Genomic DNA, 19,604 nt, shown 5'->3' on the forward strand with positions numbered 1-19,604 from the left:
ATACAGATGGTATTCTCCATTGCAGACACCCCAAAACTGTACCTGATGATTACACATATGAAATGAGCAAGTCCATTAAGGTTGATCATCAACCCCATGTTGCTGTTATGGTATAATAGAAGCTCACATTTTTATGAAAGCAGCAACATGTAAGATACATACAGAGCAGATAGAAGGAAATGACACAAGGAAGGCACCAGCAAGGAGAGGTAGGGGGTGAAAAGACTTCTTGAAGAAAGTAGGAGTTGTGGAAGGAATCTAGGTAAGCTAAAAGGTAAACATGAGGATGGAGAGATCCTTCTAAACATAGGAGACAAACCATGAAAACGTGTGGCATCAGCAGATGGGAGTGCTATATGTGAGGAACAGCAAGAATGCCAGTCTAATAATAATATATGAAGAAATTCAAAGTGTAGGGAAGGTATAAAAAGGTAAGAAGGGTCAAATATTGTCATGGTATTTAAAAAGCTAAACATGAGTTTATATCTGATCCTGGAAGTAATAGGAAATATCTTGAGTAGAGAAATCACATAGTAAAACCTATAGTCACATAGTCAGACTTTGGACTTCTCAGAGTGGAACTAAGGTCACACAAATAGTAAAGAGTAGAGAAGCCTTTGGATAAAGGTTTTCTAATTCCTAATTCAGTGATCTTTTTAATCAAGGTGAAGAGTACTTTCCAAATTTCCAAAAACTTACAATCACATCATCTTCTCATTTTCTTACAGGGTCCATTGCTATTTCCTGCACGTGTATTTATTTCAGTGACAGTGAGTCCTCATTCATTGTTTGTTGCTTTCTCTCATACCTCAGTATTTCTCAATTAAGTGATACTTGAATACCTATTTTAAAGGGGAACATTTCTCTTCTGGCTTGCCTGCTATATAATATATAGACAGCTACAGACCACAGCAGGATGCATTAAATGGGTATTTTTAACTCAAAGAGTGAAAGAACTTTAAAATATGGAGGAATTTTAGACACCATCTCATTTGAATGACTTCATTTTCTAGGCAATTAAGTTGGAGCTAGAGAAGTGAATTGACATGCTCAGTGACAAGAACAAGTTATTGACAGATTTAGAACTAAAAGTAGTGATTTTTCTACTTAATTATTCCAACAACCAAACAGTTAAAATTCTTCACAAATATGGTAATATATGTCTATATATATTTATATATATGAATATATATAAATATATATACCTATGTATCTACCTATCTGTCTGTCTATTTATCAATCTCAAAGCAGGCACTGGTATAGTGACAATGATATAGTTTTAGCACATATTTCTATTTACAGATAATTATAATATCATAATTTTTTAAGGTTTTTTTGCAAGGCAAATGGGGTTAAGTGGCTTGCCCAAAGCCACACAGCTAGGTAATTATTAAGTGTCTGAGACCGGATTTGAACCCAGGTACTCCTGACTCCAGGGCCAGTGCTTTATCCACTGCACCACCTAACTGCCCCAAAATATTGAATAGTATCATAATTTATAAACTTGGATAAAACATTTTAGTTTAGATTCTCCTCATGCTTAAATTACTCCTTGGGAATAATATCTTTTTAGACTTAGGATTTCATATGTAGAGTTCCTACTTGGCTACCTTTAATTCTGAAGCACAGGTTAGGATCCCTAGAGAATAGGTGTCTCAGGTTCAAAGAACTTAGTGGGCTCAAAATCTCAAAAATTATAGTTCATGAACTCCCATCAGTATATTTACCTTTAATAGTCTTCAAAGGAATACAGTTGGCTCAAAGAAAAGATATTTGCTGAGATGACATTTTAAGAACACAGCTTTAAGGCATATGCCCCATAAACCTGAGTTATACCCTCCCACAAATACATGCAGTATCAGTGTAGGCACCTAAACAGGATACACTTAAAAGAGGACATACATATAGAGAACATATATGGTTAAGGGAAATTCCACCTCTGATGTGGTAGGATTCTTGAGGAATTCTCACAGTACTTCACTTGGGACACAAAATCTCTGCTGAACAGCTTGCTCAGCTAGCTTCCTTAAGCTGTCTCTGTTCAGCATCTGGTTTCCTAGCTATCAGATCTATTCTTTCTAAATTATGTGCAGTTGTACTGTCCTGGATCTTCCTTGGTCAAGTAAATCCTTGTAGATGAGAAGTTTTGCTTCAGAGAAATTTCTCTGCCCCAACCAAAATACATAAAATGCTTTTCTCTTAAGTTCTGGGTTCTACTTACAATTCTATCTCTCTTCTTAACTGAAAGAGCCCTTTCATCACAGAGTTATTTCCTGCCTTGAATCATTCCCTAGAGGCTATTTAGGTTTATAAACATCATCAGGCTATTTAGGTTTTTAAACATCATCAGGGACAAAACTGATCTTTCTGGTCAGTCAATGGTTATACATCCTTTAATTTATCAAGTTTGACTGAAGGACCCTCATGAAGGTTTAAGAATGTCTAAAAAGTTTTCTATATTTCAAGATCTTAACAATTCATCATTTCTTTCAGCTTCCCTGGACATTTTTGTAATTTAATGAACACTTTATTTTCTTTCTCTCTTCTTATTCTGCAATTTCATCAAGGAAGATAAAGAGAAATCAGTTGATCATAGTCTTCTCAGTCAGACTCAGTTCCTTAAGCTAGACTCAGAGTCAGGACAAGTTGAACTAATGCTCAGCCTCTGACATATACTGGCTGTGTGATTTTAGACAGTGTACTTCATTTCGAAGTTTGCTAGCAACTCTCAAAGATTAGAAATTATACAGTTTGTGTCACTCTAAATCATTTAAAGAAATTTCCTTACCTTAAATTTCCCTTCACAAACGAAATTTTAATTCCCATCTAAAGCCAAATTGAAGATAAAACTATAATTAAAAAAAAACCCTAAGTCCTTCCTAAATGGTCTTTTTCTTTGATATGCCATCTCCATTGTATCTTTTATAGTTAATGCCACATAACCAGAAGGTGCTGAATGAAGCTTACAAAGATCAATTCCCACTGCTTCAAAATATAATTCTGCTTTTGTGAGCACCAGAAACATATAAAAATGAATACTCAACCACTGGAATCTTTTCTCTTGGCTCTGATTAAGGCTCCCCTTGGTCTACTCATCAGATTTTCTAGGTAAAATTTGTTCATTTTTACAGTTCACCTCAAAATAACTCTACTATTTTGCTGTTAAATTCATCAAGATACATATTTTCTAATTACTCTGTATTTGAGGAGAGGGAACCATCATGACAAAACATTTACTGAACATTCAATTCAATATTCAAAATATCATTTATATAGATATTAATGAACATATCTGGGCTTGGCATGATAACACAAATTTCATTTGTATAGGGAAGATTAAGGCAATAGACCTTTGGAGATTTATTATTTGGCCTCTATTAGACAAGTCAATTTTTATTTGCCATTTGTGTGCCTTCAACATCCTGGAATTCTGCACCAAAAACATACAGGGAGTTTTTGGATCTATAGATATTTACACTTAAGAATTATGAGTCACATCATGCCCACTATATCATTACTACTACCAGTGTCCAAACTCTGAATAAGGTCAATATTGGCAATTATTCTCAATATCAACTACTTTTGCCAAGCCCAGTGTAAATGAAGCAATGCATTCATTAAGTATTGGAATTCTTTTGTCCCCCTCCCTCTTTACATTTTGTAAACTCAGGTATAACTGTGTAAAACCTACAGCAAAATCCTTTTTTCAGGAGTTAATTTTCCAGTTCATGGATTATTCAGGCTCAGCTTTTCTAAGCTTTATAGCAGTGGTAAAAACAAACAAAAGACATGGACTTCTTATGTAATTACAAATGTAAAGTGAGATAAATTGGCACTTACAGTTATGGCAGGTGGCCCCGCTGTAACCTGTCCCATCACAAGTACACTTGAAGCTGTCCCAGGTTTGGGAGCATTTACCACCATGCTCACAGTGATTGGGCACACATCTGTCAGAACAAAGAGACAAACAGAAATGAACCAACCAACAAACAAGATTTATGGATGGCCAACTTCCAAACTGCCTGGGCAATATATCATTTCAATGCCAGTTTGCTTTACTGAAGCAATTAATCCTTGTTAGTTTAAGCAGATTAATATGATCCTTGATGGAAGGTGCCAACTGTACAAAAGATGATGTATCACAGGTCTAGTGTTTCCCAATTTTGAGCAAACTGCAGAAATTAACAAACTGTTGGAAGATGCATTTGCATATCAGACTTTGAAATTTATTCTTGTCTTTATATAAAGGAAGATACTTTCTCTGCCATTATCCTAGAAGGAAGATGGAAATAAGTTGCCTTGCATGTCTATGGAATGTTTTATGGAATGAACCTAGTCAAAGCAAGCCAACCCTTCATAATACAGAGTGTATCATGAGTATTGATGCTATTCTTTTCTTAAAGCCATTATAAATGTACTAGTAAACAGAAGCCACTAGAAGCATTTCAAAAGCCACTTAGAAGAAGTGGAAGTTGTTGGAGTGATATTATATACCAGAGACTCCTCTACAAACTCTACAGAAGCTGTAACTTATTTTTGACAAGTCTATCTTTTCTTCTTCTTTTTTTTAAACCAAAACCTTCCTCTTTTATAACTTTGACATTTTCTGAACGCATTCAACAGAGATGGAGGTGGAGGGAAGAATGTTGATCCATAAAAATTAGATTAAATTTATTCCTTAATTTGTTCAATAAATATGAAGAACTAGCTCCATGTAAAAGTAGAACATTGGAATAGATAGAGAACTGGACTTGGAGTCAGGAAAACTTGGATTCAAATCCTATCACTCATATGATCATGGGTAAATCCCTTAAACCCAATGTGATTCGGTCTATCCCCCATGACTTCAATCCTAAGTCACAGATTACTTAAGAACTCTTGGAAATCAAAGATCTTTTTCCATGTTCACATAAGCAGAAAACATAAGTTGAGAGAAAAGCAATATAAAGTCCCATATTGAGCAAGATCAAATGCAAGATCAAATGATAAAATCTACGTAATGATCTTTACAATTTGTCTGGCACAAAATGCTAATCAAATTTTCATTCTCTTCTTCTATCCTTCACCCCAATAGGGTGGATGAGATCTTATCACATTATTGTCAAAATATTAGTAAAGTAGAATATAGCAAATACTTAAAATGGGTATAAGGTGTCAAATGAATTCATAGCAGAGATGCATCACTTAGGACTAGCAGATCACAGAGAGTTTTCTGGAACCATCTGAAGGATGAGTAAGACTGAACCAGTGAAGAGGCAGCATTTGGGGCACAAACAACTGCATAAGCAAAGGGACAAAGGAGATACAACCAGAACTGTGTCTGTAGAGCAGCAGACAATGATAGAATTTAGAACGGGAAAGGACCTTTGAGATCATCAAATTCAATCCTTTCAATTCTGTTCAAGAATAAATATTATATATGTTCTAATGTAGATTTTAGAAATATGATGATATATGTATATACATATGCATCTCTCTCTTTATATCTACTATTATAGATATTGTGCTAAGCATGGCAGATAGAAGGAAAAAAATTCTGTCCTCAAGGAGTTTACATTTTAATGGTGATCAATAAATTACTTTGATATAGAGAATTGATGAAAATTAAAAGAGAAAAAACTTTCCAGAAGAAAACATTAACAAGTAGGAGAATATGGTGAGGGTCATTAAATACCATATGTGACAGACAGTGACTCAGTTTTACTTTGAAGGAAATTGTAATCTATAAGGGTAAAGAATAAAGAGAGAATGCATTCCAGACCAGAAAGGCAACTTATGCAAATGCAAAAACTTGGATATATGAGAAGTAAATCTGAAAGATCAGTGAAGAGGGAGTGATATAAAATAAAAGAGGTGAAAAATGAAACCCCCAGAGCAGAAGAAATTTGTCTGAGGCCATACAAATAGTAAGTAGGAAAGTCAGAATTAGAACCCAAGTCCTTTCACCACAAATCCAACAGATCAACAATTCTCATGTCTCATAAACTCCTTGAGTGCAGGGACTGTTTTTTTTTTTTTTTTTTTTTGGTCTCTTTTTGGATCCTCTGTATTTAGTACAATGTCTGGAATAGTAGTGTTTAATAAATGTTTATTGATAGATTAATAACCCATTGGTCTTTCAGTATATTTTGTGGTATTTATAGGGAGTCAGAGAGTTGGGCTAAAAGTAGTTATAAGGCTGTATCAAACAGAGACTAGGGTAGAAAGAAAAGAATCTCCCCAGTGGGATCTATCTCGCTAAGAGCAGATTTGAAAATGAGACTTAGCCATGCATGTCTCAAGGGAGCTAATATAGAAAACAGCTTGACTGTTGTTTATTGAGACAAAAGCAGAGCAGGTAAGCATTTAGGCCTTTAGGATAAACCAAAGCATGACTAATTTATTTTAGGTAGTCTTAACCCAGATCTCCATGGGATAGAATCACTCTACTAGGGCTTTTGATGCTCCATATTCATTAATGTAAGCTCTGATACAGATTCTTAAAACAACACACAAAAAAATAAAAAGGATGGTTTTACAATGCTTTTTGTATTAAAACAATAAAAAACAAAATAGCAGTTTTCTCTTCCAAAGGATTTAGGAAGATAAATTTAATTAACCCTAATTAACTCAGGTTAATATTAGGATGAGAGCCACAGAAACATATAGGGGAAAGAGCCCAGACTTGGGAGTCAGAAAGCCTTGGGTCAAATGCTGCTATTGTTCCCTAAAGGTCTGGGAGAACCTGGGCAAGTCACTTAATCAGCTCCAGGGACCTAAATCACAGATGAAATACTGATCTGCACCTGTAAAGGGGATTTTCCCACAGCCAAACCCTTCCACCTATGAAATCAAAGTGAATTGGAATGCACCAAAGGAAATCCACAGAATAATTTCACACATCTCTAAAATCAAGAATGTAAAAGGTATGTATGCTTTGTCTTGATTTGTTTTTTGTTTTTTGTTTTTTGGTTTTTTTTTTGGACTACACCAGTAACTTCGAAGTTATAAGGAACATCCACTGAGGTCACTCCCTTTGTTGACCAGGTTAGCAATAGTTCTCCATTTCATGACTAGAAAGCACCCTAGAGTGGCTGGAGATTAAATGATGTGCCCAGGGTCAGCAGCCAGGATGTATCAGAGGCCCAAGTCTTCTTAACTCTGAGGACACCTATCTAGCCACTGTGTAAGTGTAGTCTTTTACATTATATATTAAAATCAAACAAACAACTTGGGGCATATATAATCATCAAGCCAGGATGATTAGATATTTTCTTTTAAAAATATTTTGTCTTTTTTGATATCAGAATTTCTTCCAGCAATCCTTTGCTAAATCCCCGGCCCAGAGAACCATCCCATATAACAAATAATATTTTTAAAAGAAAAATAGGGGCAGCTAGGTGGCGCAGTGGATAAAGCACCAGCCTTGGAGTCAGGAGTACCTGGGTTCAAATCCGGTCTCAGACACTTAATAATTACCTAGCTGTGTGGCCTTGGGCAAGCCACTTAACCCCATTTGTCTTACAAAAAAAAAACCCTAAAGAAAATAAGTATACCTTCTAATATACCTTATAACATCTACCTCCCAAGGTTGCTAGAAAGAAAACCCATTGTAAACCTTAAAACCTCAAATAAGTATGAATTATTGATAGTATGCAGTACTTGAGACATTGGCATAACTGGTTTGCAGAACTTCAGTCAAAGATTCTTCTAAATGTGAAAAATCTGAATGTGAATTTTCACATTTTACTTGCAAATGCTCCCCTCCCTTTTCTTAAAATGTTTTCTCTTTCTAATTTCCATTATCCTTCTGCTCAGCACTAGCTCACTCTTATTAATGGGAAAATACATTTTGCTTTCAAATCGACTGGGCTCAAAATGCAATTTACAACCCCTGATTTTGTATCTTCATATTAAAAAAAGATTAGGACCTCCTACCAACCAAATTAAAATGATTTCAGAAAATAAAATACAAATTAAACTCACTCTGAAAAGCAATATGCCTTACAGGCACAAAAGAACCCTTCCTATCATGTTAGTACAAGAGTGGGAAATCACACCAGATAAATTGAAGTCCCCTTAGAAGAAATACTTGTTTTACTGGAAGAAATATAGATCACTTTCCCAAATGACTTGAAATTCAATGCTGTGTTTTCGTTCTGAAAGTCAAAGCATAGCTTCTAGTAAATCTGTGGATCATCAGACTGCAGGCAGCATCTTAACCACACCAGACCATTTGGGAGCATTACCCCCAGATGGAAGCACCCCTCCTCCATGCACCAGTAGTTTATATTCTAATACTCTCCAGGAATAGTTTTTGATTCTATTTTCTACTAGTATGGGCTTCTTAGCAAAAAACCCTGGCTCCAGGAAAATTCTCATTTGCTTCATAATTAATCTTAACTTGAACTTTTAATCCAAATGTTACTGATGAATCACAGTGACTTGATCAGAATTGATTTAATTCCTAAATATAGCAGGTATCCAACCACCTGTGTGGTTAGAATGAAGCATTCAAAAAAAAAGCAGAACTCTTCTTGAAATAGCTCTATTTGTGTACTCTAGTATCAGAACATCATTTTACTAGATTCCTAAAATTAACAATATTATTATTACATCAATTATATTATAATCATATTATATTAGTTATATAGTGCATATAAACTATATTATTAATAATACTATGAACATATTATTAACAGAATTAATGCTCATTGACTAAGATAGCACCAACTACCAAATCAGCAAAGATCTAATTATCTAGTGAACTATCCCTGAAGTACAAATACAAAAAGAGAATAGATAGAATGTTATGAGAAGAACATTTTCTGACTGTGGTACACTTCCCAGAGAGGCCAGAACAATACTTATAATACTGTAGTTTAGGGCCTGATGTTAGTTTTCAGTTAAGCAGGACAAGGAAATCCAGTCTTTCAAAACATTTATAAATTATTAATAAAAAAACTCCAAAAAACTTCACAGCAAAATTCTATATAATTCACAGGTGCATAGAGCTACAGGGAGGAACAAAACAATGGTAATGGTAACTCAAAAGGAATAAAAGTATCAACATCTGTTCTTACACTCTCTAATGTCCTGAGAGAACAAAGTCTTAAATAGAAAGAAGGTGTCTCTGAGAAAACTGAGTCCCTAAGGAATGGGCAGGTATGGAAGAAAAGAGTTCTGAAAGGAAAGGGGAAGAAAATAAAGAGAAGTTTGGGTTGATTTCAAATATGGGTCACTCTTTTCAGTGGATTACCAAAAACGCACTTGGAGCATTTACTATTTCCGTATCATATAATTATATAGCAGTGTCCTTGTATCTCTCAGTAGGGTTTAGGTAACTGAAAGATGAAAGGATTTGTGAAATTTCATTTTGCAGAATGATTTCTCTTCTTAATCGGATTGTAGCCTTTCTGACTGTGGTGCTTCAAAGGACTTGATCACAGAGCAGCGACTATAACTATGCAAATATGTAGTGACTGATTCATTTCACCCTAAGGTTCAATAATTGCCACCTCAGGACCAAACATCCAGTTTTTCCTCCATTTTCTCTGCTTGCCCCAAGAGAAATAAATGCCAAGGGCTCTGAATTGCCTTTTGATTAATGGCAGATCCTTAGAAACACAGAAAATGTATGAGGTGGTATCTGCTCATTATAAAGGAAAGCATTTTTTTAAGAAACTGATGAGATATCTCTAAAGTCCTATCTGGTTATTCAATGTGAAATTTAAGTGGTCATCTCAGTATAATTTATAGTCTGAAATATATGGACTTCGTTTTTGTCCCAGCTTCCCCATTTCCTTTTGTTCATTGAAACAAGCAATTCATTTGAAATGCTATTTAAATGCCATTTCCTTACTATCAGGAATCTCTTTCCACTATAATCGTAATAGGTCTCATTCCATAAGCCTATTATGTTTCATATGTTTCTTTGCAACCATTCAGAGAGTGTTATAGTGTGATTATCCTCCTTTTGCTGATAGGGAAACTGAGGTAGAGAGATTAAATACCTTATTCATAGATAGTAAGCAAGAATGTGCTGGTAGGGTTAAACCACAGCTCTCCTAGTTAAAAAAAATGTATTTAAGACATGTTTTAAAGTTTAATCTGCATTACCAACAGTTTCTTCACCTCTTTCTTGGGGAAAGACCAAAGGTATCAAGCACCATTTTCCCTGGGTTACACTTGGCCCTCAATACTCCTGAGGGAGACCCCAACTTTATTAAAACAAAATTGGGAAATATTTAACAAAATAAATAAAATTCAGTAAAATATATTTTAAAACCTAGTTAATATGGAGCAGCAGGGATCTTCATGTTCTGATTAGGGGCCCATTTCCACTTGAGTTTGACAACTCATCTAGACAATGAACAAACCAATAAATCAAGCTATGATTTGTAGCATTTGCTGATTTTCAAGGTTTAAATGCTCAGAGTGAAAAACACATAAAGTGACTCACAAGCTAGTGGGCTTCAGTACAAATCTTCTATGATATGAACCAAGATTTCCACCAAATTCTTTTGAGTTAGTGTTTTTGTTTTTTCCTACAGAACAGTATTTCACAATAATCTGTAGGCTGTATATATATTCAGCAATACTCATTATTAATTTTTACTAATGTTTTAGCAAAGTACTTTATTTTTATAATTATTTGATGTTTACTTGGGTACAGTTTTTTCCTCTTTAAAATGCATTACTCTCAACCAAGATTAGAAACAGTCTTTATAGTATCTCTGACAAAGGTCTCATTTCTCAACTATAGAAAGAACAGAGTTAGATTTATAAAAATACATATCATTCACAGATTGATAAATGGTCAAAGGATATGAACAATTTTCAGATGAAGTAATCAAAGTTAACTACAAACATATGAAAAAGTGCTCTAAATCACTTTTGCTTAGAGATTAGAGAAATGAAATCAAAACAACCCTGAGGTACCACTTCACAACCATCAGACTGGTTAATATGATAAAAAAAGGAAAATGATATTAGAGAGGATGTGGGAAAACTAGGACACTAATACACTGTTGGGGGAGTTGTGAACTGATCTACTCATCTGGAGAGCACTATGGAGCTATGCCCAAAAGATTATAATCTATGATCTAACAATACTATTACTAGGTTTGTATCCCAAAGAGATTACTAAAAAAGGGAAAGGATCTACATGTGTACAAATACTTACAGTAGCCTTTTCTGTGGTGGAAAATTATTGGAAATTGAGCGGATGCCCATCAATGGAGGAATGGCTGAACAAACTTGAAATATATGAAAGTAATGGAATAATATCGCTCAATTAAAAATGATGAACAGACAGATTTCAGAAAAACCTGGAAAGACTTGTGCTCCCTGATGGAAAATGAAAGGAATAAAAACAGGAGAACTTTGTATGTAGTATCAACCCCTTGTATGATGATCAGCTATGAATGACTCAGCTCTTTCTGCAACACAATCATGCAAGACAAGTAAAAAGAACTCATGAAAAAAGTGCTATTCACATCCTGCTAAAGGACTGATGAACTTTGAATGCAGACTGAAGCATATTTTTTCCATGTACTTCATTCATTTTTGTGGGGTTTTTTTCTTTTGATCTGTTTCTTCTTTCACATCTGTGACTAATCTGGAAATATGTTTTACAAGATAATACATGAATAACCTTTATCAAATTGCCTACTGTTTTCAAAAGAGTGGGGAGACAGGGAAAAGAAAAAAATTGGAACTCAAAAATCTTTACAAAATGAATGCTAAAATGTATCTTGACATGTAATTGGGAAAATATTATTAAAGTGAATAAATAATAAATAAGGTAAATCAATATTAAAAAATAGAAGGGTCACCCTGACATGGTAATATTCTAACATAGTAGTATGCATAAATCAAATTATATGAAAGGGTTGTGTTCAAATATTCAAATGCGTTCACATTAGAAATTTCTAATTTGCTTCCATTTTGGCAGTTAGGCAAAATGAATAGAGCACTAGATCTCAATTACAAAGACCTAAGTTCAAATCTCAGACACTTGCTAGATCCTGAGTAAATCATTTAACATTTATTTTCTTAATCATTGAGGGAAGGAAATGTAAAACTATTCCAGTATCTTTGCCAAGGAAATGCCACAGACCATATTAGTGTGGCCCTGGGGTCATGAAGAGATGGACATGACTGAAAGATTGAATAACAACTGTACTTTCAAGCTCTCAAGATGCCTGCTACCACAAAAATTCACCTCTTTAATACCAGTGTTCTACCAGAGCTTGTTGAAGCAGCATTACTAATGTCAGAACTATATCTGATACCATATATAGAGAAGAGTATGGATGAATAAAAATGTGAAGTTAACAATGAGAAGACTTGGAAAATGATTAGTTAAGAGGTTTAAGGGAGAGGAAAGAATGACTCCACAGTTGCATATGTGGTTGATTTCTTGGAAGTATGATAATGACATCAATAGAAATATAGAAGGTTGGAAGAGGGTCAGGTCTTGAGAAAAAGTTCAACTGGGAAAATAGAGAATTTGACATGCTTATGAAATGTTTTGGTAATGGCATACTAAAGGCAGTTGGAATTATGGAACTGGAATTCGGGAGAGAAATCAGAGCTGTATATAGAGACCTGAGTCATTTGCAGAGACATGATCATTGAGGGTCAATTTATAGAGAGAAGACTGTTCAGGAAAAACCATGAAGTTGTGAGTTGGTGAAAGAAGTGCAAAGACTGTAAAGATGACAGGGAACGAAGGTAATGCAGAAGTCCTTCAAACTTCTCTTTAATAAAGACTTCTCTTTAATAAAGTGGTCCTTATAGCATCACATGAATTATTTGCTTTGGCTTCAATGGGCCAAAGTGGACATTAAAACTCTTCATGAAGCTAAATTTAAAATCTTAGCCTTTACATTATCCTGAAAAACCAGAACTCTACGAGATTTGCTAGAGAGAGAGGTTATGACTAAGCATAAGCTTTGAGATTAACAAAAAGAACCCCCTGACATCAGGGTCATGGGTTCCTGCTCTAGATTTGAGACTATGACCATGGATATATCACTTTACCTCTCTTGGTCCCAGTTTCTTCACCTATAAAACAGAAATGATAATAATGTTTATACTAACTCATAAGGCATTTTTTTTATAATGAGGGAAACAATTCACAAACATTCAAAGAGTTACATAAATGTAGCATGTGATCAATGACAATTGGTTTGTGAGAAGACTAGATTAGCATCTATTGGAAATTCTCATGTTTGATTTTCTTTTGTCTGATAAGGCTCATTAAATATTGTTAAATAATATTATTTACTGAATGAAATCACTTGGAAAATTTGTAGTAGTAAAACACTAAACATAGAGAATTAGAGTTGGTGCTTACAAAACTTTCTGAAGAATTATCTATAAATCCATAAGATCTGGCTATGAATTTGAGAGAAGGGAAAATTAAAATTAAGATGATAAAAATGAAAGGCACTAAAACTATCTTTCTAAAAGAAGCCTTCTGGGTTCTTATCCCGAAGTCCCACTAGTAGTGCATGAATATTCTATTATTTCTACTCTAGGGAGACATTGCCACTTCTTTGAATTTTTTTAACATTCCCCATGTTTAAAAGGATAAACTAAGGAGAGACTGGTTTATGAACAGAGAGACACAAATGACTTCTTGAGAGATCATCACTTCTAGGGAGCATTAGCATAAAGACAAAAATAATCCTACCAAGGCAGAAATGGAGAATAAATATATATCCTTATTTTCTAAGGCATCAACATGAAAGTGGATTCCCATCAATACCAACTATAGCAAATGCATGTAATTGGGACATAAATCATTATTTACAATAGCCATTAAAAGAAGGGCTAGAGATCAGAGAGATCAGAATATCAATTCTAGTCTCTCTCAGATAGACAGTGACCAGGAAGTATGCTAATTGAAAGTTTTCATATTTAAGCAGCTTATTTAAAAGCTAATTTTGCTGACCCTGCTTGGAAAATTTCCCTTGACATCTATTTACCAATAAGTCCTTACTAGACTATCCAGTCATATTAATGATGATTGTTAAAGAGCACTCAATTAGAGTAAATATTTAACAGTCAATACATCTTTCTCTCAGTTGAGAAACAAAAATAGACTTAGAGTGGCCATATATTCATCAGACTGGATAAACATGATATCAGTGGTTCAAAAACCATCATCACTGCATATGGTTGCATATTTACAGACTAGATCCAAAATTCAATTTCTTAATAGATTAAGAGATACGAAATTGGAGGTAGCTGGTGACAATAATTTTTAAAAGCTATTTTTAAGAGATGGGTAAAGACTATGATGATATTCTCAGCTATTAGGTGAGAATTTAGACAATTGAGCCTCATGCCCATGGACTTTTTTGGTTTTTAAACAGTCATAAAAAAATCCATCAAGAACAACTTTAATGGGAGCAGCTAGGTAGAGCAGTGGATAGAATACAGTCCCTGGAGTCAGGAAGACCTGAGTTCAAATACAGACTCAGACACATAATGATTATCTAGCTGTGTGACCCTGGGAACCCCATTGCCTTAAATAAATAAAAAATTTTTAAAATAAAGAGCAACTTCAGTGGATCAAAGTCTAATCTTGTTGGAAATCTTTAAGTTACTCGGCTATGATTTTCCTGCCTGGAAACTGCAAATTTGTCATAACCAGTAGTTTTTTAATTTCACATGTTGAAAATCTCATGTATTCATTTCTTTTATATTAATATGTTTTAAAGAAATTTTTGGACACTGAAATAGTCTTAGGGTCAAAGATTTTTTAAGCCTAGAATGACACCTAGTGATTATATAGTCCACAGCTCTTATTTTTCAGGAAATAGACTGAGAGAAATTAAAAAACTGACTGGGTCTGGAATCCATTTTTTATTATTCCTGCTGCATCACTCTTTGAATACAGAGAAACATTATTTTGGTCTACAATAAAGAATATAATGCAATGAATGACAGTTATGTTCAGCTTATATAGGAATAAACTGTGTCTACAGTTAAAAAATACAATGAAAATAATATTTCTGAGGTAATTCATTGTCATTAAACCACTTTAAATTTCTTTGCAAAGCAACAAAATAATTTTTAATGTTTGTTTAGAGGAGTTCTCTCTAGAGATATTTTGGAACATTTAGATTGTACTTCTACTTTATCCTGATATTTTATTATCTACAAAGGAGAGGAAAGTTTGATATGTCACTGATTGCTAAAGAAACACTGGGGGGTAAAGCATTAGTACCCAGCTAAGTAAATCAAAGAATGAACTACAGGGGAAGGGAGATGATATTTTTCTTAATTAAGAAAAAAAAATAGCACAAAGATTTTTTACTAGGCAAAGAATTTCATTCTCCTTAAATAAAAATTCTATCTGTCTATAATTTCTCACTTCCTTTGTCTATGGAAAAAAGTAGGAGCAAAGAACTACAAAAGAGATAAAGCTTTTCTCTTACAATTTTTTTGGATGATATTTTATTTTGCTTTTCCAAATACATGGTATGAAAGTTTTTCAACATTTAATCACTTACATATTTATGTTACGCAGTTTTCTTCTTCCTCTCCTCCCTCTCCTAAGTGATGAACAGTCAAGTGAACAGTGTACAAGTACATTTTGGTTTAACATATTTATATATGTCATTTTGTGTAGGACAAATTAGGACTAAGGGAAAAGAAAGAAAACCATGCAGCAGAATGGAAAAACATAAGAGAAATTTTTTAAAAAGTGAATATAGTGCTCATTCAGATTTTGAGGGGTTTTTGTTTTTTGTTTTTTCAATCTGGATGTAGACACCATTGTCCATAACAGGTCCCCCAGGGTTGTCCTAGCTCTCTGAACTGTTGAGAGGAGCTATATCTATCACAGTTGATTGACTCACTATGTTGTTGTTAATGTGTACAATGTTCTCTTGGTTCTACTCCCTTCACTCAACATCAATTCTTGTAGTTCTTTCCATGCTTCTCTAGAGGCCAAAATTCATGGTTTCTTATAGAACAATAGTATTCCATAATATTCATACACTGTAACTTGTTCAACTATTCTCCAATTGATGGGCATCTTCTCAATTTCCAATTCTTTGGCACTAGAAAAAGTGCTTCTACAAATATTTTGGAACCTATGGAACTTTTCTCATTTTTTTATAATTTTTTTCTGTACATAGGCCTAGAATTGGAATTTCTGTGTCAAAGTCTATAATCAAAGGGTATTACTCTTTGGGCATAGTTCCACATTGCTCTCCAGAATGGCTGGATTATTTCACAATTCTACCAACAGTGCAATAATGTCCCAATCATCCCACAACTTCTCCACTATTGATTGTCTTCCCTTTTTGTCATCTTAAACAATCTGATAGGTGTAAGGTAGTACTTCATAGTTGTTTTAATTTGCATTTTTCATATGATTATATATAACTTTAATTTCTTCATTTGAAAACTGCCCATTCATATCTTCTGACCATTTATCAATTGGGGAATGACTTATAATCTTATAATTTGATCCAATTCTCTCTATATTTTAGAACTAAGACCTTTATCAGAACCCCTAGTTGTGAAAAGTGTTTCCCAGCTTTCTGTTTTCCCTCTAATCTTGGGAGCACTGATTTTATTAGTGCAAAAAACTTTTTAATTTAATATAGTCAAAATCATCCATTTTGTAATTTATAATTTATTCTATCTTGTTTGGTCATAGATTTATCCCTTTCCATAGATCCTCTCTTATACTCTTCCAGTTATGTCCTTGGACTAACTAAACTAAAGGAAATTGAAAAGTGTACAGAATTTTTTTTAAAAAAATCAAATATAGCAATGAACTAAATAAGAAAACCATTGGAAGTAAGAATGCTCTTGTTAGGGAGTTTATCTAGATACTTTTAGAGTTTATGGGAGGTTTTGCCACATTGATAGTAACATGTTCAAGAATTATATGTTTAGAATTAAAATTTTCTAAGTAAAAAGAAGTCTTTGACATAAAATTGAAGGTTATTAATTGGAAGAAACTTTAATGATTTTCTATTTAACTCTTTCATTTTATAGATGAGGAAATAGAAGTCTATAAAGGTTAAGTGACTTGTTCATACAACTTATCAGTGGCAAAACTACAAAATGAATTTGGGCTTCATGATTCCCAGTCCAAGGGAGTCAACTTTTAGTGACTCCTGAAAATCAATTGTTTAATTTTTGATGTGATTATTTACACCTCAAAAAATTTGCAAACTAAGGGAAAATTTACAATTAAAAAAGATATAGGATACTGGAAAGCAAAATGGATAATTTTTATAATGTGACACTAAAGAATTTTTGTATGAACATGCAGCCAAATGCAGTCAAAATTAGAAGGGAAATTAGGAAATTGGAGCTAAGGAAGGAAGCAAATTTCTCTAAAAAAGGTTCATTTTTTTTCAAAAATGTAGGAAGCTAAACCAATTTTTTTAAAAAAGGGCACATTCTGGGGCAGCTAGGTGGCACAGTGGATTGAGCACCTGCCCTGAAGCCAGGAGGACCTGAGTTCAAATTCGACTCAAACATTTAATAATTACCTAGATGTGTGACCTTGAGCACATCACAAACCCCCCATTGACTTGCGATATTCCACAATTGATAAATGGTCTAAGGATATATAAAAAAGGCAGTTTTCAGAAGAAGAAATCAAATCTATCAATAGTTTTATGAAAAATGTCTAAATTACTATTAATGAGAAAAATACAAATTAAAATAACCAAAATACAAATTCATATCTATTAGTCTGGCTAACAAGACAGAAAAGGAAAATGATAAATGCTGGAAGACATGAAAAAAACTAGTCACTCTGTTGTGCTGCTGGTAGAGTTGTGAAATAGTGCAACCAGAGGGGAATACTTTGAATCCATTCCCAGAGTGGCATAAAACTGTACATAGCCTTTGATCCAGTAATATCTCTACTAGGTTTATATCCCAGAGGGATCAAAGAAGAAACAAAAGGACTATGTTTACAAAAATATTTACAGCAATTCTTTTTTTTGTGGTGACAAAGAATTGGAAATTGAGAGGATATCCATCAATTGGAGAATGACTGAATAAGTTGTAGCAGTCTATGATTGTGATGGAATACTTTTATGCTGTAAGAAAGGAGGATGAGAAAAACCTGGGACAACATACATGAAGTAGTGCAAAGTAAATAATCAAAACTATGAGTCTATTGTATTTAGTAACAGCAATATTGTTACAATGATCAACTGTGAAAGACTTAGCTACTCTAATCAATGTAGTGATTTAAGACAGTTCCACAGGATTATGATGAAAAATGCTTTCTACCTTCAAAGAGAAAAAGAGAAAGAGAGAGAATCTAGTGAACTCTGAATGTCAATAGAAGCATAATTGCTTCATTTACTTTCACCTTTTATTTTACATGACTAATATGGAAGTGTTTTCTATGATTTTCATGCCTTCACATGTATATAATCACTTATCTTCTCATTGAACATGAGAGGCATTGGAGAGAGAGAGAGAGAGAGAGAGAGAGAGATTTTGGAACTCAAAATTTAAGAAAAAAACTGAAAAAATAGATAAAAATGAAGAAAAAAGAAAGAAAAGAAATCAGCAAATCCACGTTTGATTTGTTCTTTTGTTAACTGGTCGGAAGAAAAAGATGGAGAAAATGTTAGCAATTCGTATTAAACTTAAATGGGTGCTGTGTTTATTATTACTTTTTTTGAAGTGCAACTTATTTACCAGCATATCCCCAAATGAATTGAAGAAATGTTATAGAGGAGGGAAAAATAAAATTAGTGACTGATTTGACCATATAGAAGGAAAGAGAATGAGTTGCATCTAGGCAACTCAAAGGATGAAGACACCTTAACAGAAATAAGCAAATTAAACAAAAAAGGTAAGGTAGCCTTGCATTTTAGACATTGTTTTGAGATACTTGGAGGGATATAGAATGTGAAAAATCCAAAAGATTGTTGGTGATGTTGGACTGTAGCTCAGCAAAACAGAAAAAAAAAGTTTAATATTTAGACTTTTGATTGTGATTTTGTGGTTCAATCATTTTTCCATCATGTCTGGCTCATCTTTCCAAAGAAATGATAATTAAACCAAAGGAGAGTTGATAAATTAATCAAGACAGAGAATGTAGATAGAGAAGAGAATATTGTACCAATCGGGTAGTAGGATAACCAAAGAAACTGAGATAGAATGATTAAGTAAAATTAACTTAAAAGGAACAGTGCAAAAGAACTGAAAAAGAGTTCAAGAAAGATAAAAACAGAAAAAGTTAATCAAGTATGACAATGAAAAGATCAGTAATAACTCTGGAGAGTAATTTCTATTGAAGGATGAAGTTGAACAATGGATTGAAGTGTGAAGAGGAATAGAGGTAAGAAGAGTCAGGAGTATTGTTTCCTGGAGTATATTAATTCAAGGAGGAGTGATATAGGATAGTTACTTGAGGGGATGGTGAAATCAAAGGAGTAGTATTCAAAGATGAGCTGAATTTGCAGGCAAAAGAGATAGAGTTATACAATAGTGAAATATTATATGAGAGAAAGAAAGGACAGACAGACAGACACAGATAGAAAGACAAAGACAGTGAGATGGAAGGAAGGAAAGAGGATAATAGTGGGTGTATATATATATATATATATATATAT

General features: G+C 33.7%; 1 protein-coding gene across 1 annotated transcript in view; it reads right to left on the minus strand.

Moving 5' to 3' along the window:
* The window catches only part of CNTNAP2 (contactin associated protein 2), a 2,968,630-nt gene that overhangs the window by 1,151,507 nt on the left and 1,797,519 nt on the right, over positions 1 to 19,604 (minus strand). Inside the window, exon 11 of the mRNA XM_074193472.1 lies at positions 3,841 to 3,947. Coding sequence (XP_074049573.1) covers positions 3,841 to 3,947 — 107 coding nt within the window. The remainder of the gene's footprint in view (positions 1 to 3,840; positions 3,948 to 19,604) is intronic.

This window comes from Macrotis lagotis, chromosome 7, assembly GCF_037893015.1.
Source record: "Macrotis lagotis isolate mMagLag1 chromosome 7, bilby.v1.9.chrom.fasta, whole genome shotgun sequence".
Classification (NCBI taxonomy): domain Eukaryota; kingdom Metazoa; phylum Chordata; class Mammalia; order Peramelemorphia; family Peramelidae; genus Macrotis; species Macrotis lagotis.